The sequence below is a fragment of the Vanacampus margaritifer genome, chromosome 18, assembly GCF_051991255.1.
Source record: "Vanacampus margaritifer isolate UIUO_Vmar chromosome 18, RoL_Vmar_1.0, whole genome shotgun sequence".
NCBI lineage: Eukaryota > Metazoa > Chordata > Actinopteri > Syngnathiformes > Syngnathidae > Vanacampus > Vanacampus margaritifer.
In genome coordinates, this window is record NC_135449.1 from 17,513,785 (window position 1) to 17,535,763 (window position 21,979).

At 40.9% G+C, this 21,979-nt stretch overlaps 1 protein-coding gene across 7 annotated transcripts in view; it reads left to right on the plus strand.

The window, feature by feature from the left end:
* The first annotated feature begins 912 nt into the window (after positions 1–912).
* The window catches only part of tmem94 (transmembrane protein 94), a 111,525-nt gene continuing 90,458 nt past the window's right edge, over positions 913–21,979 (plus strand). For 6 of the 7 annotated variants that reach the window (XR_013289155.1, XM_077550322.1, XM_077550323.1 and 3 more), the window contains exons 1-4: positions 913–1,033; positions 3,294–3,449; positions 6,434–6,553; positions 10,248–10,375. Coding sequence is in view for 5 of the 7 variants with exons in the window: in XM_077550322.1 (XP_077406448.1) it covers positions 3,423–3,449; positions 6,434–6,553; positions 10,248–10,375 (275 nt within the window). In the remaining 2 variants the exon portion in view is untranslated. Of the gene's footprint in view, positions 1,034–3,293; positions 3,450–6,433; positions 6,554–10,247; positions 10,376–21,979 lie in introns of those variants that run through there. The other variant, XM_077550327.1, reaches the window with a different exon arrangement.

Genomic DNA, 21,979 nt, shown 5'->3' on the forward strand with positions numbered 1-21,979 from the left:
ATGACTGTAGTTATGTTTGTATGTATGTATTTATCTCTGTTATAAATTATAGTATATATACATGAATTATTGGGGTTCAAGGGATGGGTTGAGAAAGAGATATGTGTGTCTTGTTGTAGATGTTTGTATAGGATGTTTATCTTTTTTTTCTATGTGAATTCCACAGTAAAAAAAAAAAGTAAATAAAAAATATTTGATCACACAAGAAAATGGGGATTCAAAATGTTGGTTGCAAAAACAAAAATCTTTTGTCTTTCCAGGCACCATATAGTGTCGCCATAAGGAAAATTGCATGTACAACTGTTGGAACAAGATGATGTAATCCATTTCTTTCGTATGATTTATTTTATTTTATGAAAAACTGACCTGGAAACAACATGTTGGAGTGGTTCAGGGTAGATGTAAGAAAATTAATCTTGTTTAATAAATAATTATATGTGCACATTACATAGACAATGTTTGATTTTGTTATCTGTAAGCGGATTATATCGTAACTACTGCTCCCTTGGCAGTTACCTTGATTTCAAGCTATTCAAATAAAGAGTTTAAAAAAATCACACGTCTCAACAATGGTCATTCTGAATTTAATTTCACTCTTAATGAGATAGGAAATCAGTCTATTGGCGGGTGTGATGTGTGTGGCCAGCATTAGACTAAAATTGATTGTACAATTTATGATAAGGAACAAAGGAAACAACTTGCATTCACCATTGAGAATCTTCTTGGAACCGAATCTACGACCGAATTTGATTACTTAAAGAAAATCAAATTAATTAGTAGGATATGGGGTTTCTTTTGGTGTTTGTTTTTGTTTTTATTGGGGTTTAATTTGCTTCATTTCTCCTGCCCAACACCCCAGTACGGTAGGTGGCGGTAATGCACCAAAAGTAGGTTTGTCAAAATCACAACAACAAGAAAAAGCTATACAACATGGCGAACTAAACATAGGTCTACCGTAGCTTATTACATATTCTTTTAACAAAAATAAACTATTTATAAAATATCTTGACAAGGTGGATGCAGTTATCGATGGGTAAGTTGAAGGACTGCTGTGGTTTATCGAAGGCGACAGTGCTTTTGGGATTATTGGTGTTAATGCATTTAATGCGTGTACTGTACACTGGCTACAGGCTTGGTATCGTGTCGTCACGACACATTGGCTAGGCCAGCAATCACTTGTCCATTCACATATTTTTTGTCCGTGCTCTTGATACTTCTGAACCAGGGTTCACTAATTTAGGTCCTCGATGTCCGGAGTCCTGCAGGTTTAAGATGTTTCCGCCCACTAGCACACCTGATTCATATAATCATCTCATCACCGTGCTTGATAACGATCCTGATCTTAAGTATCAGGTGTGTTGGTAGGTGGAAACATCTAAAATCCGCAGGACTCCGGACCTCGAGCACCGGAATTGGTTAACCCTGGGCCAGAAGTATCACTAGACAGCACGGACAAAAAATCTGTGAATGGACCAATGGCGGCTGCTGGTCATTCACGGAGGGGATAAGATCCTTTTTCCTCGTCAAATCCTTAATTCTAAGTAAGGAAGACTAACGCATTTATTTTTATTTTTTTATTATACAAAAACCATACACAAGCTCTCGCTGGTAGAAAACATTTGTGTTGCAGACAAAAAAGGGAGAAGAAAGGGCAAGGAATGTTAACTCTGCAAAACAACTATCTTTAGTCTTACATATCAAAAACATAAATCATTTATGACCTCTTCACAAAGCATCTGATAGTCCGTATTCAAGTTTTTTTTCTTTTTTGTGTCCAAGGGTTATCACCCTCATTGGGGAAAGAAACCACAGAGTGACACAAGAGTAGTCACCAAACACAATGCTAGTCGTTTTTAACTAAGTCGCTGGGGATTGGTAAAGTCTCTCTCAATTCAGAACGGAACAAAAAACTTAGGAAATGTCACGGTGGAGTTTTATAATTCAAGTTTGCTGATTCTCTTATTTCACCCCTCAGATTTCCATCCAAATGTTTAAAAAAAATTTAAGTGAATTTTGTGAAAATGCGCAAAACGTACACACGACTTCTGCCCGTTTACATCCGTTCTTCTTTTGCGAATAGTAAAAAGATACTGTTTCTTTGTCTCCCCAAACCGACATTTTGTTGTAATTTTATTTTTTTACTACAAACGTACGTGTGACGTAGTATCCGGTCAAAACGTGCGACGGAAATCCGGTCTTGTAGTCATTTATTCGCAAAAGATGTTTCCATAGCTAAAATGTGCATTTTCCTTTTTTCAATACGCTTCAAAATCCACCCCCTCCAAACGTAAAAACGTTTTTTATGTGTGAATTTTGGGGCATTTTTTTTCAAATTTCTGCTCTTTCCATTCAGTTTCTTTTTCCCAATTCTTGAAAATTCTAGTACAAATAGGTGGATGGAAAACCCACTACTGTCAATCAAAGAGGCATTTTGCCTCAAGACAGCGTCCAGGTCAGCCCACTGCCTCACTGACTCCCAGAGACGAGTAGCCCTGAATGTGGAGCACAAGCAGAGGCGTGGAGCCACGCGTGGTGGACTAAAACGTAAAGACTCTGCCCACACGGATTTTAAAAAATGGTGTAAACTTTTTTTTTTTAACAAAATTTGCAGATTTAATGATGCGCCGTCCTATCACGTTGTGTTATTTTTTTTAAAACACATTATGGAGCATTGAAAATTACAAACACTCAAACCTCAGTCAGTTGGGGTGGAGCTAACTAAACAGTTTGACGGAAGAGGTCAGTGCGGTACTGTACTACATGTCCCCAGCATCCGTGGACGGTTGTGGTTAGTATTTGGGCTTAGGTCAGTTTTTATTTTCGTTGTTCAATAAAGTCTTCAAACAATACTGTAAGCGTGACCTCATAAGATGGCACACAAAACTGCCAGGGCAATAGTAGAAAGTAGTAGTAGATAATAGAAAGAAAGAAAGAAGGAAAGAAAAAGAAAAAGCGCTTTGAGGCTCGAGAATCCATGTGGGTGGAGTCAAACGTTGACGTTGAGCCATTCCTCGAACTACACTCTGCATCCAGGGCTTACTCCAGTCCACAGAGAGGCTGAGCGTCCGAGGGCGGGATAAAGCCCAGCATTTATCCAATGACCGTTCAGTTTCGCGTAGTGGAACCACCCACCCTACACTTTTTCATAATAGCACTTGACGCCAAGCATCCGACTGTTTCAAATATATGTGTGTTTGTGGAAATTATGCAAAACTATAACAATTTAAGAAGAGTGTAAACACTTTTTCACATCACTGTACCTGCTGTTTCATTCTTCCTACAATTTCATAAAGCATCTGCAGACTGAGCAAGGGGCTACCTGAGTGTGTGTCCAGATTTGGACCTGGCATGCACGGACAGGAATCCGTCAGGTGGTGTTGACTAGTGGAGAAGCAAGAGTATGTGGAGTGTTTGCTTTTCCCATGGAGTCAAAGGATCATATGAAACAGGTGAGTTGAATAGCTTCCCAGTGTTGTGATGTAGTGTGGGTGTTGTTTACAGAACCAAAAAGGCCCCTGGAATGTGGTAATAGTTAACTACTCAAAAGCAGTTAAGCATTCAGACCGTAGGCGGTACACATTGAGTTCATGGTTGCAACATCGCGTATTGTGGTCTTAACAGGCGATACACACTTTCTTTGCTGATTGGGCCTCATTCACTTTCACAACAGCGTTTTTTCCTGGCTCAAATTGAGGCAGAGGTGGTACCATCCTGACCATGTGCCATGATGTACATGTATTCTGTAAATCAGAGGTGGGCATCGAGGGCCGGAGTCCTACAGGTTTTGCATGTTGCCCTTCTTCAACACAGCTGATATATGATCAGCTCATCAGCAAGCTCTGCATAAGCCTGATAACGATCCTGCTGATTGGAATCAGCTTGTGTTGGAAGTGAGAAACCTCTAAAACCTGCAGGACTTCGGCCCTCGAGGACCGAGATTGCCCACCTCTGCTGTAAATTCAACTGACCCACTTTCTTTTACAGGCAACATACTTGAAATTAAGAGTTCCAATAAGAATATGACTATCATCATGTTAAAGCATTCATCTATTAAAACTATACCCATACACAAATCATTTGGTCCCAGTCTAAACAGAGTAAAATTTACACTTAGAAGAAAGTAAAATATTAAGAGTAAATGAAAAGTGTAAAATATAGTCTAATAGAATAGAGTAGAATGTACTCTATGAAATTTACTGTGTGTGTATCAACAGGAGAATTTGCAGTTGAATTGAATTTGTACACCTGACGAAGGTGCAGGCAGTGTTGGTTCAGTTCCTACTGTAAGAGAGAAAGGTGAGACTCCTCTGGCAGACAAGATTTATTGGGGAGAAACAAGGCACTAATCATCCTCTTTGCTTTTGTTCCATGTTAGAGTTTTGCAGGGTCCGACAGTTAAGCCTTTTTGGGTGGTGGCCCAAAAGTGTTGTGATTATTACATATTAAGCATTTTTATACTGTACAATTGCATTGGCTATGAATTTATACTAAAATCATTAAAATAAACTCCTTGCATTTTCCCACATTGATATTAAAGGAATAGTTTGGGTTTTTGGACATTTACCGCTGACAGCGTCCTGTGACACGAGATTTGGTCCGGTTTTGGTCGAGACGAAAGTAGTCCGGCAAGTTGGCTGGGGTCACAGAAATAAAGCGTTTTTCTTCAAAAAACTATTTGTGTTCAAAAGCGTGATACATTTGCATCACAAAACTGCACAGTCAGACTCCATTACCGCCAGGCTCTATTTTTCTGTTCGTATCACTGCACGGCGCACTGCATCCAGCTGACAGACGCGCACAAACCAAGTTGTTTGGAAGTGTTTACCTGATGCGAGAGAGCTAATAGAGAGCGAGAGCTATTAGTATATAACGTTACAATTGTATGAACTTTACAAGCTTGTATAACTAAGATGTGTTGTGTGTTCCTGTGTTGCACATTCTGTTTTGTATTCTTGTGTCCGAGTGTGTGTGAATGCATCGCACGTCTCGCAGTGGAAAGGGAGTCATCCATACATTGTTGGTAATGTGTGCTAATTTGGCTTGTGAGTAAAGTTTCTTGTGTTCAGCGTTGGTTGCGGCCAACAGTAGCCGGTTGTGTGAAGACAAATAAAAAGGTGAGATTACCAACCATGTCTGCTGGCAGCATTCTTGTGACACGTCACACTATATTATATTGTTCTATATGTAAAAATAGTGCGGGCACATGGTTTCCCGGGCTGTACCAATAAAAATTTCCCTGAATCTCCGCACACTTTTCACCGCTTTCCAAGCATTTGACAGTGACAGTCACCTGCTCTCTCAGTGCTACAGCTGATCAAGTTGTACCACTTCTCTACCCCTCCTTGCTCTAGCTCTCTCTTTCTGCCCGTTTTAATACCATCTGACCAATATCGGCATCAGTACATTCGGGTTCATAAAGATATCCCCTTGGCTCAGTGCTAAAGACATTGTTGTTGTAGTCAGACATGTTTTCCTGAGTTTTCAAAGTTATAATTACGGTGGAACGTGCGTGTCAGCTGGATATGCAGCGTGCCGCGCAGTGATACGAACAGAAAAATAGTGCCCGGCGGTAATGAAGGCTACGTTTTTTTTAAAGTGCAGTTTTGTGATGCAAATTTATCTCTCTTTTGAACACAAACTGTTTACTTTCGTCTCGACCAAAACAGGACCGGGTCTCGGGTCAAAGGACGCTGTGAGCGGTAAGTCAATGCTGAGTCCACACCACTTAAGGTGAAGATGCCATACAGCTTTAAAGAATAACAAAAGTATTAAAATATTAGGTTTCAAGTGTTACTATTAACTATTAAGTACACTAGTGTTGAGTACTTTCAACACTACTCAGTGTTTACCAGTTTAGATATTTAACCCTATACAGTGTTGGAGTAACACTGGTTAAGTGTGAAAAAAGTAAAAAAGCAAAAGCAACCCTAAGTAAGACATTTTGTTGAATATTCCCATAAAAAAAATTACAGTATGTTTAAAAATCGATTCAGCCGCATATTGAATCGATTGAAGAATTGCACGCTGTAATATCGCGAAATATTGCCGAATCGATTTTTTCTTATACCCCTACTTCAACGCGATGCGGAACAGTTGGTCACCCAGTTGAACAATATCAATCACTCTGGCTGGGGGCAGCCGCCACGAAATTTTGAACGCAGGAAAAACCCTGCATCAGTCTCATTTGAATGAACTAAAATCCCTTTCCCACTATCGCTGCGTGCGAACGTCAACTAGTGGGCCACACGCAACTTCTTACAACCAAGAACTCCTGGTACCTGGAATTCAAAGTTCTTCGGCTTTTTGGTCTGAAAGCCACAATGATAGTTAAGCTCTGGTGGGTCAGATAACATGAGATAGCAGGCTGAATGCAGGCCCCGGGCCTTGAGTTAGACATAGTTTCTTGTTTTTATAAAACTGTGTCATGTTATAGGAGGACGATCCTGTTTCTTTGGGCTTGTTGACTCACCAGGCTCTGGGCAAGCTCAGGGATCAGCTTAGCAGCCTACTGGACCAGCACCAGAAGACAACATGTAGATGTGCCTCTGCACAGGTACATGTGCATATTTATTTTAGTAATGTATGATGTGATGTGGTTCGAACGGTATTAGGGATTTAACGATAGCCGAACATCACTATGTGATAAATATCATGATATGAACCTCACGATATGATAATTATCACGATATTGTGAGAAAGTGTCAATATGAAAAAGCTCACAATACTACATAAAAACTCTTTCTAAAGCAGATTTCATACACAAGGCAACTCAATGTGCTTTTTACACAAGGAAAGGCAACACCTATAAGCATCAATAAACACAACAGTTAAAAACATTCACAAGCAAAGCAGAGAAAACAAAAGCACAAAACTTACTAAAAGAACATACATTGACAATGTTAAAACAACATTAAACAGCAAACTTTTGAAACATTTGGAGTAAAGAAGTTTTCGAAAATAAAAGATAAAAACATGATTTTAAAAGAGCTTAATCGAAGGAAAAAAGCTACATTTTTAACCTGGATTTAAAAACATTTACACTCGGACAGGGCTGACTTCACTTCTGTTGGTAGCTTATTCCATTTGTGTGCAGCATAACAGCAATGCAGCTTCATCATGTTTACTTTGAACCACTAATTGACCCGAGTCTGCAGATTTCAGAGACCTGCTGGGGTTTATATTCAATCAGCATTTCTTGAATATATTCAGGACCCAAACCATTCATTGATTTTTAGACCAGTAGCAGCATTTTGAAATCTGTTCTACAGCTGACTGAGAGCCAGTGTAAAGCCTGAAGGACTGGAGTGATATGTTTTGATCTCTTTGTTTTGGTCAGAACTCGAGCTGCAGCTTTCTAAATAAGCTGCAACTGTCTGATGTTCTTTGGAGAGAGTCCAATCAGAAGCCCGTTATAATAATCGAGTCTGCTGGAGATAAAAGCATGGATAATCTTCTCTTGGTCTGCTTAGAGCATGCATTTTCAGTCTGGAGGTGTTTTTCAGATGGTAAAAGCTGTTTTAGTGATTGATGATATGATTGCTGAAAGTCAGGTCTGAGTCTATTAGCAAGATTTCAAACTTGGTGTTTGGTTCCTAAAGACAGTGACTCAAGGTGTTTTCTAACAGCAATTCTTTTTTCTTTATTGCCGAAAACAATGACATCCGATTTGTTTGGTTTAGCTGAAGGACATTTTGGTTCGTCCAGTTGTTAATTTGCTCTAGACCAGGGAGGGCGAGATCCAGTCCCTGAGGGCCGGAGTCCTGCAGATTTTGGACATTTTCCTTCTTCAACACAGCTGATTCATGATCACCTAATCAGCAAGCTCTGCATAAGCCTGATAATGATCCTGTTAATTGGAATCAGCTGCAGTTTGAGTAGGGAAACCTCTAAAACCTGCAGGACTCCGGCCCTCGAGGACCATAGTTTGACATCCCTGCTCTAGACAGTGACACAATACGTTAATTGAAATGCTGTCATTTGGGGACATTGATAAATACAGTTGTGTGTCTTCTGCACAACTATGATAGTCAACATTGGCGCTCTGAAGCATTTGACCCAAAGGATTATATACAGACTGGACAACAAGCACAGCCCCCCAGGCCACTCCAGCATCAGGGCACAACCCCCCAGGGCCCGCAGGGGCCATCGACTGGAGAGCCAACCTAGGAGCCCGGAGCGACCCCCGTCAACACGGCCGATGCCCAAAGCCCAACCCAGCAAAACGGGCCCACAAGGCTCCCCGCTCCCCCCACGGTCGCTGAGGCAAAAACTCGTGCATTGGAGGAGTTCGGTGAGGCCATGGAAAATGACTTCCGGATGGCTTTGAGAAAATTGTGGTCCACCATCCCGTCGTCTCAGGAGGGGGAAGCAGTGCACCATTTACACTGTGTATAGTGGAGATTGGGCGCTGCTGACATCGACTCAGGATGTTGTAAATCTGTGGGGAGAATACTTAGAATTCCTCCTCAATTCCACCGACATTCCTTCATTTGAGGAAGCAGAGCCTGAAAGGGGGACTCTCCTGTCTTTGGGGTCGAAGTCAATGAGGTGGTTGGAAAGCTCCTCTGTGACAAGGTCCCAGGGCTGGATGAAATCCGCCCGGAGTTCCTAAAAGGTCTGGATGTTGTAGGGCTGTTGTGGTTGACACGCCTCTACAACATCGCGTGGACATTGGGGACAGTACTTTCCTGATTGGTGATTTTTAAGAAGGGGGACCAGAGGGTGTGTTCCAACTATAGAGGGATCACACTTCTGAGCCTCACTAGTAAGGTCTATTCAGGGGTGCTGGAGAGGAAGGTCTGTCGCGAAGTCGAATCTTGGGTTCAGAAAGAGCAGCATGGTTTTTGTGTTGGCCATGGAACAGTAGACCAGCTTTGACACCCTCGTCAGGGTCCATAAGGGTGTGTGGGAGTTCACCCAACCATGGGAAAACAGCTAATTTGCAACATGGCCTTGTTGATCTCTTATACTATGCTGCCACCTACTGGCCGTTTTTGTAACAATGACCATTAATTCAACCATTCTCTGCAATTCAGAGGCTGCATCAAGCCTTCTGTATACTGAAGCATGAAAGAAAGAAAAAAACGTATAAATACGTCTTTGGAACACTGTTAATATTTAAAATAGAACATATTCATACTTTTTTGCGAGCCACAAATGACACTCTCATTTATGCCCGTGATGTAAGGTTGGGCGGTAAAACGGTATCCCGGGGTGTCCAAAAATGGCAACGGTGTCACTGTCAATCCTGTCATTTAAAAAAATCAAAATAAAAAAATGCAGCGTATAATGACCTATTATGATATTAAACAAAATTCTTTGATAACACGACATTTGTAATTGTTTTCAAATTACTGATACTATAACAATGAATATTATTATAAGAGTTTAAAATTAATAGCAAACTGTTAATCATGTGACAGTCACATGGCCACTCAGACAGAGCGAGGCCAAATGGCTAGTCAGCACAGGTCGGTTCAGCGGTTCCTTAAAAATAAAAAATAAATGCAACTGCTACAATTTGGCAGCAAATGTCGATGTAGCCTGTATGCAAACTCTGCATGAGGACTGGAACGGTGCGAGATGGAATATACTTCCTATCTCCGGACTCATCTGAGGAATGATATCCCCCGCTCACTGCTGCAAAGAGATAAGTTTGTCGCCGCGCCACAAAGCACTTTTATTCATACAAAAAATCAGTAAGTGATTTTGTTTTCGTCCATGGACACACATCAACCCGAGATCACGTGCTTCTGTTTGTGTGACGAGTAGATTTCGAATGTGCGCCCAACAGCGGGTTCCATTAAAAGAGTCCAGTAAACCGAGAAGTGTGGAGGACCGTAAAAGTTGGTGCGCGTCCGTGGGGAACAATGTATTCTACGTAATGCTATCTGAGCTTGGCTCCGCGGCGCATGCACGTCAGCTTCACACTTCAGCTAAAGACGTGCTGTCATGGAGTGACAGACATTCGTCACACAAAAGTTTAAAAGTTTTGTAAATTATTACAAATGCTACCGGAGCACACAGTGAACACCTTTAACTTCTAGACAGATTGGCTGTTGTCAGCGCAAGATAAGTCTTAAAAAAAAAGAGTCTAAAATTAGCAACATTATTACCGTATACCCGGCGAAATGTGGAGACGGTAAAATGGTGTCAAAATTTAAATACCACCCAACCCTACCGTGATGTAAACCTCTGACCACAATTTTGTTTTACCTGTAGGGCTTAAACATCCTATGTTTCCACAGGAACAGTGGGTACATAGCTTCCTTTACCATGGTAACCGCCATTCCTGTCTCCACTGGCCGGGAGCTGCTCTCACTGTGCTGGTGGCACTTGGACTCCTGTGTTGCTATGGCAGTCAGCCAAAGGGCAGGTAGTTCCCTTGTATTTTAACTAAAGTTTTTAAACGATTACATTTTTTTTAGTGAGATTAATCACAAATTAGAATTTTAATTAATTAAGATTAATCAATTAAACATTTTTATCAACATTTTTTGCCCGCCAAATTTGAAGAGTACCTCAACATTTAATGTTATGAGGATGTCTTAAGCATTTTTTAATCCACTACACACTCTCATCCTCCTCTTTATTTTAATCAGTTAATTACTTGTATAATTTAAAATGGAAAAAAAATGACCTTAATAGTTTGACATGAACAAATATTCTGAATGTCATACGCAAACATTTATTAAATGCTTTACTTTAATGCATGTAGTTATGTTTATTGCTCAAAGACAACCTGTGCTACCTTTAACGTAACCATTCACTGTCAAACTAAAGGATCATCTGCGGTCTAAATTAATAATGTGATTAATCTGCCTTAATACACGATTAATGCGATGATTTGATTGATCAATGAGTTAACGTTTTAACTTTGACAGGACAAAGTTTAACTGTTGTATGTCTGATCTGATTAATTAACCCTTCAGGCACCTTTAAAATAACTCACACTATAACCCCTACCTACTATTACCCCTATTAATTCTCCCTGTTATAAACGTGTTGAAATAATTAATACAATATTTTTTTTACTTTAAATATATCTTTTTAAAAACTTCCGATGTAACTATAAAGTTTGTAAAAACAAAGAAATGTTTGGTTTTTTTCATGCTTTTGTGCTGTTTTTGTCATAAAAACTTTTTTTAAGGCATAAACAAAATATGTAATATTTCCCCCCCGAATTTAATTTTGGCCCTTTTGATCCCTCCATATGACACACCTCCCTCGCGCCGGTGTGTGCAAAGGCAGCGACTGCGTCCAGTACAGTGGTAAAATCCTAGTGCGTAAAGCGAGGCTGAACACTCCCCCGGTGTGAACGTATCATTAGAGCTTTTCAGTAATTTCCAATCCAACTGTAGATATAAAGTTTGCAAAAACAAGGCTTTTATGTTTTTATCATATAAGACACTGTTTATTTTAGGCATAACCATAAAATTTGCTATATTTAAAAAAAAAAAAAAGGTTCAAAGTGGAATTCAGTGGAATTGAGATTATTATTTTAGGGCCTTTGGTAGGTCAATAATTCATAACATCACTGATTTTGATGCAATAGGAATTTATTGAAAACTGAAAAGTGTGAAAGCACAAGGTAACAAAACACTGAATGCAAAAGATTGACAACAGAACAAGAATTCCACTGAACTCTATTTTACAACTTCAACTTACAATTTAATTATTATTATTTTTTTTTACAAAAAGAGCGTAAGCCAGAGACAATTTTGATATGAATTTTGCATGCGCGTCATACAAGTTTTGGAGCATTAGTGGTGAAGAGGAGTTTTAGGTAAGTTCGATAACCTTGAATCAAAAAAAAAAAAAAAAGAGTAATGAGTAATTACAAGTCAGACTGTTTAGCATATAAAAAAATCAAATATCCATTCAGCAACACAGTTTTGTGTTGAGCCCTTTGCTTTTCAACCTCTACAAATATGACTGCACCTCTACACACCTCAGCGGTATGACCATAAGGTTTGCCGATGACACTACAGTGGTGGGGCTCATTACAGTATAAGGATGAGTCCCCATAGAAAAGTGGAACGGCTGTCTGTGTGGTGTGCGGAAAATAGACTCCTCAACACCACTAAAGCAAAGGAGATTGTCATAGACTTCAGGAGGATGGAACCAGACCTGCAGCCTTTAACCATTGGTGGGGAATGTTTGGAGATGGTTTCCAGTTGAGATAGACCGATATGGTTTTTTCAGGGCCGATACTGATGCCGATTATTAGTAGTCAACAAGGCCGATAACCGGTATTTGGAGCCGGTATTCATTATCAGTAAAAAGGTGGGAAAAAATATTGTTGTAATTTTTTTTTTTAAATACAAATGGTAATCTTAACTTTGCTGTAATGTCTTAAAGCATGTTTATTGAATAACTTTCAGACTTTTCAAAATGTTTTTTTTTTTTTGTCTTAGGCAAGAGACATCCTTTTAAATTTCTAACAAAATGTTCAGGGAGCTCCCAAGGTTATCAGTACGTCTTAAAAGTTAAATGGAACAATGCCATAGCTCTTTATAGTTCTATTTCGTCCCTCAGGTGACGGTGCTGAAACAACTCTCATTTTTTACAGTAAATGTTTTTTTTCCAAAATGTTAAAACACCTGAAATCTTAAACTTTCACATTTCTTTTTTCACACTTCTAATGTCGAACAAAAACAAAGTTCTAACCTTTCTTTGTATAAGCCAGCCGACTGTAAAGTAAACAGTACAACATCCAGTTTACCTATAGCATCTTCCAACTCTCTCCGACGTGCGCTGCGCAACTTGTTCATATGAGATGTGTACAAAGTAACAAGGGTGAGGTTTCATAATTTTTGTTGGTCTCACAGAAAAACGTAATCAAGTCAGCAACATTTTCACAAAATTTTGCATCAGCCAGTAATAATGGATCTAAACGCCTGTACTCCTTTAGTTTAAGGTCAAAAAGTAGGTCTAAAATCACAGTTGAATTATCAGACACAGCGATGGGAGAATAATGGGTAGAAATAGTCGAAGAAATTAGTGTTTCATCAACTAGAAAATAATCTATCCGAGAAAATGATCGGTGAACATGCGAGAAAAAGGAATATTGTCTAGTAGAGGGGTGCGAAAACCACAATGGGTCAACATACCCATATTTAATTGAATTTTGAATGAACAATATGGCCAATCCAGTGCCTGCTCAACTTTCTATGATCCGAGTTTTTTAAGTGTGTCTCCTGAAGGAATATTACATCAGCATGGAGATTCTTAATATGTGTCATAACTTTACTCCATTTTATAGCACCATTAAGACCACCAGTATTTTAAGAGATGCTCCTCACCATGTGTCCGCTGGCCGCCCCCCAATTCATCAAGTTAGCCATGAGATCACACAAGGCTGTGAAACTTCCTGGTTGGCCCTGGAACACGAGCAGTAGAGCATAGTTGAAAAACAAAGTGTAAAGCAAACATGCAACAGTACTGCCACAAAAAAAAAAAAAAAAAGATAGAGAGGCCCATAATCCCACACCCCTACGGAGCTGGCAGTTAAAACCAGTTTCAACATTCCCAACCCCAAGAACCTTACCATATGAGAGAAGTCTCTCCCCTCCGCAACCACCCATGTTACCTGGTTAACCCCAACAAACCTTGGTAACCTAGAACAAAAATTGTGTACTACCCCCTCAGCATCTTCATCCTTCCAATGTTCCCGTAACTCAGCAATATATATAAAAAAAGGACAAAAAACAACAACAAGAACCCTGCGAGCATATAACTCAATGTAAAATCCCACTTACCAGAAAATAAATAAATAATAATAATAGTAATAATAGATAATATAAGAAACACAAGTTTGCAAGCATTACCACCACACAGGTACTGCATAAAGAAATTTAAAACCACAATACCAAAGCGCACATTAAGCCAAATTAAAACAACCAATAATATGAAATTTAAGACGGACATAGTAAGCAGGTAAACGTAAGATAACCAAACTGATATGAAATGAATGTGAAACTAGTAATAGTAATAATAGTATTACCAATAATAATAATAATAATGACAATAAAAAATTGCAATAACAATACTGATAATAATAAAAATTTGAAATTGAGCAGAAAAAAGAGGAAAAAAAAGTTAAATGGAAATCCAATTGACCAACCAAGCAACAGTTATGTATCTCAGCAACACCTGTTTCTTCTGTATCATATTTACTGGCAATACATCGCCCAGGCAAACAATAGTAGGAAAAATTGATAAATAAATATAAAACACATACACACAACGGTGAATAACAAAAACAACACACAGGCGTGACAACATAACATACTATGATCCCAGAATGAACAAATGTCTCAAACAGATCAAGTAATCCCAAAGGAGAAAAGTCTTACCAAACTGAGTTGGCATATGAAGGCGACCGTTCGCGATTGCCCGGTTAACAGTTCCGGCATACCGACCCCAGTCCACAGAGTTAGAGCACACGGAGCACACCGATAATTAGCTGCAGAATTCTCATCCTCCTTGGGAGATGAAAACCGCTTCTTAACCCCGCCATCCAGAGTTATTTGCAGACAAGCTGGGAAAAGTAGAGCTGGCCTCAGAGCAAGATTGTACAGTTTAGCCATGGCAGCCCGATACTTGGCCCGTTCCTCAGACACCTCCGGAGCATAATCCTCATGAATCTGGATAGGAGACCCGCGATATTACAGCGTGCCTCCCGTATGATGATTTCCTTCGTCTGGTAGCGGCGCAGGTGAATGATCACCGGGCGTGGGCGTGATCCAGGCTGCGGCTTTGCGACGAGTGCACGGTCCAGTTCAGGGCGAGATTGCAGGGTAGCTTCGCCAAACAGCTCCGTTAGGAGGTCGGAGAAAACAACTGTCGGGTTGGTCCCTTCACGGACTCCGGGAGGCCAATGATTCGGATGTTATTCCGACGACTCCGACCCTCCAAGTCCGTGGCTTTAGCCTTTAGCTATTAGCTAGCACCGCACACCTCTCCTCCAGTACTTGAATTCGCTTAGTATTTTGGGCTGAAACATCTTCCAAGGACTCAATAGGTTGTCCGTGCTCCATCACCGTAGACTGTATTTTGTCCAGTTTAGATTCCACAGCAACGTATTTTTAAAGTCGGCCGCGATGCTAGCCCTGTGGTCTTCCAGGAGGCTAGATATGCTAGTTACACAAGCACTACACGACGTCGAGGCATCTATATTGACTTTCCGCTGTAATTTTGAAGATTTTGACATCTTGCACACGCTTTAAGTGCACACTCGCCTACAAACCAGTTTCAGTTATAGGGGAACAAAAAAAATTTGGGTCTTATTTCCAAAAAACAAGTTTGAGTTACGGGAGACTAAGACTACGCCAGACTCACATGCTCACCCAACCGGAAATTCAGCTTTTGGTTTCTGCGTGCGCAGATCGAAGACAACCTGACCTGGAGCACTAACACCAAAGCCATCTTAAAGAAGGCCCATCAGAGACTATTTTCTGAGGTTGCTCGGGAAAAATATTATTGCACAGACATTGCTGGTGTCCAAAGCAGACAGGAAAGTACTCCAAAGGGTTGTCACTTCAGCACAGAAGATCACTGGCTTGTTTCCTTCCTTCCCTGGAGGATTGCTATCACCTGCACTGTCTTACCAGCTCAGTGGCCTAGTGGTAGAGTGTCCACCCTGAGACAGGGAGGTCGTGGGTTCAGTCCCCGGCCGGGTCATACCAAAGACTATTGAAATGGGACCCATCTCCCTCCCTGCTTGACACTTAGCATTAATGGTTTGAATTGGGGTGTTAGATCACCTAATGATTCTCGAGCGCGGCTCCTGCTGCAGCTCACCGCTCCCTCAGGGGATTGGTCAAATGCGGAGAAAGAATTTAGCCCCACTTACGTGGGTGGGACAATCAGTGGTACTTGGTACTTTAACTCTTTCACTGCCAGACGTTTTCAGAAACGGGTTGTCCCCAGTGCCAGCCGATTTAAGCATTTTGACTGATCTTTCAAGGTCCACAGAAAATGTTGTGTTTGGACTATGGAAACACACATACTACCAAATGAAAGATTTGACTCTCATCTTTCATCAGAAAAAAAAAAAAAAGGTTGTTTCTACCTTATTCCGTTCTTCAGTAATCAACAATAGAAAATGGTTACTTTCACCGAAATTCTCTGTTTTGAAAGAAAAAACGGAGAAAAAGAGCTTTTTGTGAAACGATGTTATTTCATGCACTCTAGTGAATTGTACACTTCTTTTTGTCCATGAATGATGCCACAAACACCTAAATAGTGCTTTACTTCTGTAAAGCGCTTTCACCAACAATGAAAAAGTGTTTTTAGTTTTCAAAATACGTTTATTTCCATTCAACAGTGTAACAATTTGACAAAACAATTTCGCAAACTATTTACAAATGTGTGCAACTGTGGTACTACTTACAATTATGTGGATGTTTCAAATACAGTTTTTCTTTTTGTAACGCTCTCCTGCGTGCAAGGAGACGCCGCTGGACTCGCACAACAGTTTACTTTCACTTTCACATTTGTCCGTTTCGCGTGCAAACGTTACACTTTCTTGACGGCCTTTTTTTCCGGGGAATAAATAGCAAGTAGCAGACTGTACACACTCCTCCGATGAACATGCATCGGACTCGGGGCACTCTCCGTCGTCCGATTGAACGTCCGCCTGAACGTGCTCGGTTGTGCTCCGCGATATGACGTGGTCATAGCCTCCGCAACAGCGCTTCCAACTTTGCCGTCAACCTCGGATTCACCACCATCATCATCGATGATGATCATCGTCGTCATCAATGTGCTCTTTTAGCGTTGGTCGATGCCTTTCGTCTTGTAAGTGTAGAGCTGCTTGCAACCGCTCGCCTTGTCCGTTTCCTCCTCCTCCATCTAGCTCCCCCCCACGTCGCCTACTGCCGCGTCAATGCTTTCCAACCACGGAGTCACCATCATCATCATCATCGACGATGATCATCGTCGTCATCAATGTGCTCTTTATCCTTGGTCGATGCTTTTGGTCTTTGAAAAAAACGGCTCGGGCGTGAGCTGCTCGCAACCGGTCGCCATTTTTCCTTTGTCTTCCATTCTCATCTCCTGCTCGACGCTCTAGCTCCGCCTCTACTGATTGTCAAAAGAGAGTCATCGCTGCCCGCTAGGGGCCAAAAATAGTCATTAGGCACAACAGACCGGCTGGAAACTTTCACCACAGCTCCGGAAGGCTTGCCCGCACCCGTTTCAAAAAAAAAAAAAAAATTAAATTGGATGACGTCATTTAACGTCATTGGCAGCTCTCCGTAGGTTTTTACTTGACGTCTTTTAACGTCAGTGGCAGTGAAAGAGTTAAGAAGGCTGTCAAAAAAAAGAAAGAAAAAAAAGAGTAACCCTCACTGATTAAACATCATGTCAGAGGATCGGGGTAAAATAGTCTGCTCTCTTGGGGAAAATTAATGTAATCCAACTATTCCAGATTTGGAAAAAAATGTCTTTCTGGAGTCTTAATTCGGTATGTCAATTTTTCCATTCTAAATATCTCCAGAACTATTCCAATCCAATCATCTAGTGTTGGCTGCTTCGGGTTGAGCCATCTCCTCGTAATTGATTTCTTACCCGCCACCAAGAGTAGTTGCAGCAACTTTTATTTTCTCCTCCGTTCCACAAAAGGAACATGACCCAGATATAAAACCTCAAAATTTAAAGGATTTTGCATGTCAAATACAGCATTTAATGAAGTCTGGATGGCCACCCAGAAATCTTTCAATTTTGGGCACTCCCAAAAAAATGGTCGTGGTTAGCAACAGTTGAGCCACAATTTCTCCAACATGTCCTATTTATGCCCTTATATTCCTCCTGGTAGGGAGTTTTGAAATATCTTATAATGTGTTTCCAGCAATGTTCCCTCCAATCCATAGAGCTGGACGTAGAACATTGAGATTTTACTCCAAGTCTCCTCGGATATCACCAGACTTGACTCCCTCTCCCATTTATTTTTAATGTACAAAGTGTTATTGGCCCCGCATAGACCAGTGTACATTTCAGAAATAGACTTTGTAAGAACATCAGTCGTCACCTTTCTCAGAATACGGTAAAAGTCGGCCTCAGTGGCCAATAAATCAGCCAATTTACATTCATGAACAATGTAGGACCTTAATTGTAAGTACCTGTGGAATTCATTCTATGCTAAACCGTATTTGTTCCTCAGGGTCTCAAAGCTGTGAACAGCTTTTTTATGAGTTAATGAAAAAAATGTTGAGCCCAAACCTGCTCCAAGATCTGAAGTCTGAATAGAGTCTATTAGGGACAAATTCTGAATCGTAAGCAAACCACCTAAGCACTTTTAACAACTTGTGAATCCCACACTTTTCAAATCTATTCTTGGACAAACATGCAGTCATGTTACGTAGCATTAGCATACTAGCATTGTAGCACCTTTAATGCAGCTGTCAGGATAGGACCTAACAACTATAGCTACTGCGTACACAAGTGAGGTCGGCAGGTATCAAAACACAGATGCAGAATGCAATATTTATTTGGATAAGATAAACAATATGTGGACACTCAAGTGAAAAACTAGGCACCCAAAAATATTTTGTCTCATTTATAGGAATCCATAACACAATTCTGATAATCGTTGCCTTTTGATCCTCTGTTCGTAACGCTGGACGGCTTTTTCTTAACCCTTCTTATTTACCCATCCGGGATAGCCCATTTCAAGACGAGAAACAAGTCAGGGTGGTTGTCGATCGCGCTTTGAAACACCTGAATCAGACCGCAAAACAATATGAGGCCGCGGATTTTATAATGCACAAACTCGACTTATTATTTCTTTAAATCCTCTCCAAATAACAAATATATAGTCACAAGTACTTACCGGCAATAAAGTGAGCCTCACAAACCCGTACGCATCAGTCGGAATCCATGCTTTGATCGTCAAGTTATACCCTCCCGGCTCGCAGCCATTTCTTTCATTTTTCGCGGCCCATTTCGGTGGGAATGCGATAAAAAAAACTTTTTATCAGGCCCCTGACGGGCCATACAATTGATGGCACAACAAGAATGAACCATCTGCTTCTCTTTATCTTCCTAAATGTGCAAAACCATCAAACTCAATGTAAAACACATTGTTTCTTGCCACAAAGTTTCCCGTGATGCAACACGTAAAACATAAACAATACGTCACATAGCATCCTCCTATTGTATTCCTAGGTATTTAATATTCTAATTTTCCCACCTTAAATTAAATTATTTGCGTAGGGTGGCAGTGGGGGTATAGTTAAGTATCACCACCTGCATTTTTCAAATGTTAACTTAATAGCCCGAAAGCCTACCAAAATCATTCAAGGATAACATCACTTCCTTAAATGAGCTCTCTGGCGTCCCCAAACTAACCAAAACATCATCAGCAAACAGAGCGACCTTGTGTTCTACTCCTGATATTAGTATACCTCTGATTTTTGTATTTTGCCTTATTGATTGGCCAAGTGTCTCTATAAATAAATCAAAAAGGAGGGGTGATATTTGACAGCCCTGCCTACATCCCTGTTTCAGAGGGAAACTTCCAGATAAATCCCCATTGATCTTAATCCGCGCTGTGGGCCTATCGTACAATGCTTGAACTACTCTAATGAACTTGTCCCTAAAACCAAACTTCTTCAACACTTTATATACTGTAGAAAAGCCCATCTGACTGAATCAAAGGCCTTCTCGGCATCCAGACTCCCTATTATTGATTATAATTTATTCTTGTGGATATGATCCATGATATGCAGTACCCTTCTGATATTATCAGTTATTTGCCTCTGGCGAATAAATCCAGTCTGATCTAAATTGATGAGGACTGGTAGCAGCTTCTCTAGTCTATGGGAAAAAATAGAAGTGAATATGTTATAATCCAAATTAAGTACACTGATTGGTCAATAGCTTCTCCACTCCAGTTTGTCTTTCCCTTTTTTTGGGATAACTGAAATTGTTACCTCTCTCCAGTAAGGTGGAATTACCCCTTCCTGTAATACAAGATTAAATGTTCTTACTAATAGTAGTTAGTTAGTTAGTTAGTTCCTGCTTTAGGCATAGGTACCAATGGGAATTATATCCATCAGGGCCAACCGCCTTTCCTGATTTCAACCTAGAGATGGCAACATCACTTTCTTCTGCTGTAATTTGCTTTATGAAGTATAACGAATATTGCCCGTCACCCTCAATTTTTGTATATTTTATTTGCCTTTTTAAACATTTCCCGCTGGGAGAATGTGTGTCCTTAACCCTGTGTTTTTGCAAACCAACCAGGGACAGTTCAAAAAGGAGAATCTCTTTGAATTTCCCTCCAGCAGGGACTGGATTTCGTTTTTACAACCCACAGGAAACACAGCGCCTACCAAGATCCAAAAGCCTGTTTAGCAAACAAACTAGCGATTAGACTGCTTATTAGTCCTCAGACCACTTTTATGGTCTGGTCAATCTACAGGAATCAGCCATATGTTTTTGGAAAAAACGCCCCTGGGAAGTTATACGGGACAACAGTGTCCTCCAGCGGTCACTATCGATTTATAGCCTCAAGAATCCTGCCGCTCCTAATTAATCTGAAGTCTACATAATTCGGGATATAAACTGACATCAAGTGACTTCTGTTGTTTATCTTTGCACACAACCTGTATGTCTACCTCAAATCAATGATGTGTGTAATTTCTGCAGCCATCTAAGTTTAGCCAATTAGCAAGCTTAACGGATTCAATAACTTTATGATCGCAGTAATGTTTGAAATGTGTTCAAAATGATAAATGAAGCATCTGGCTTGTCAATTCAGATATTTTTTTTTTAAATGCTATCCCAAAAGCTCGGTCTCAGTTGACCAAGTCTACTTCAAGCGCACGGAAGAGGCGGGACCGTTTGACCCCCCCGGCACACAGTTTAAAAGCCAACGCCCAAAGAAACGTCCCCCTCTTCTTCGCCCCTCTTCTTTGCTCATCTCCCTCTTCCTGCTCCATGAGCTCCTTGTGACCATCATGAGACACGTGGTCGCCGAACACGCTGAGAGCGACCACGTGGCTTCCTTCTGTGAGCCCCGGACTTGAGCCACACCGCGCGCCCCAAACCACGCATCACGCAAGGACTCACAACCACACTGCGCGTCCCAAAACGCGCGTGTCTGTTCCTGCCAAGAGCCGACCCACCTACCTTCCGCTCTCTGAATCACGCAGTGCCCCGCCGACCCGGTTCCACGACTGCTGTTAGGCACCGAGCTGCTGCGCGCGGTGTGGAGGCCGCGGCAGGTCCTTGGCTGGCACAAGTCCCGGTTGGTTGTGATGTGCTTGCGCGGTTGAGAGGCCGCAGTCAGTTGGTTTGGGTGCTGCAGGGCGTCTCGGGTGCACGGCTGGAGCAGAAATGGGTCGCTGGCGCACTTTCAATTCCGCCTGTAGCTGTTCATTTTTGCTCTTTGAGGCGTATAAAATGCGTAGTTATGGAGATTAAATTGCCCCTCATGACCGCCTTCAGTGTGTCCCTTAAAATAATAGGTGAGATCCCTTGTTAGTATGTTGCAGGTTTTAACCTTAAATCTATATTAAACATAAAATAATAGTCAAGTCTAGCGTAAACTTTGAACGATCTTGAATAATGAGTATAATCCCTGGTAGATGTGTGCAACTCCCGCCAGACAGCCATTATCCCCATTTCTGCCAAATGATCTTTAATTTTCCTTATGAGTGGGGTGGTTTGGTTTGATGAATTTGAGGAATCTAGTGCGGGATTAAGACGGAAGTTGAAATCTCCCCCACATATAACACAACCACGGGAATCAACCATCAGATTCAAAACACTCCTATAGAATAACCAGTCACTTCCAGGTGGGGCATACACATTTATAATTGTAATATCAGATTATTCTATCTTCCCAATTATTTTAACATATCTATCTTCATTATCACGAGTTTCAGAAATATGTTCATAGTTGAGTGTTCCCGTAATGACGATTGCCACTCCTCTCTTATGTTTTGCTTTATCAGATGAGGAAAACATT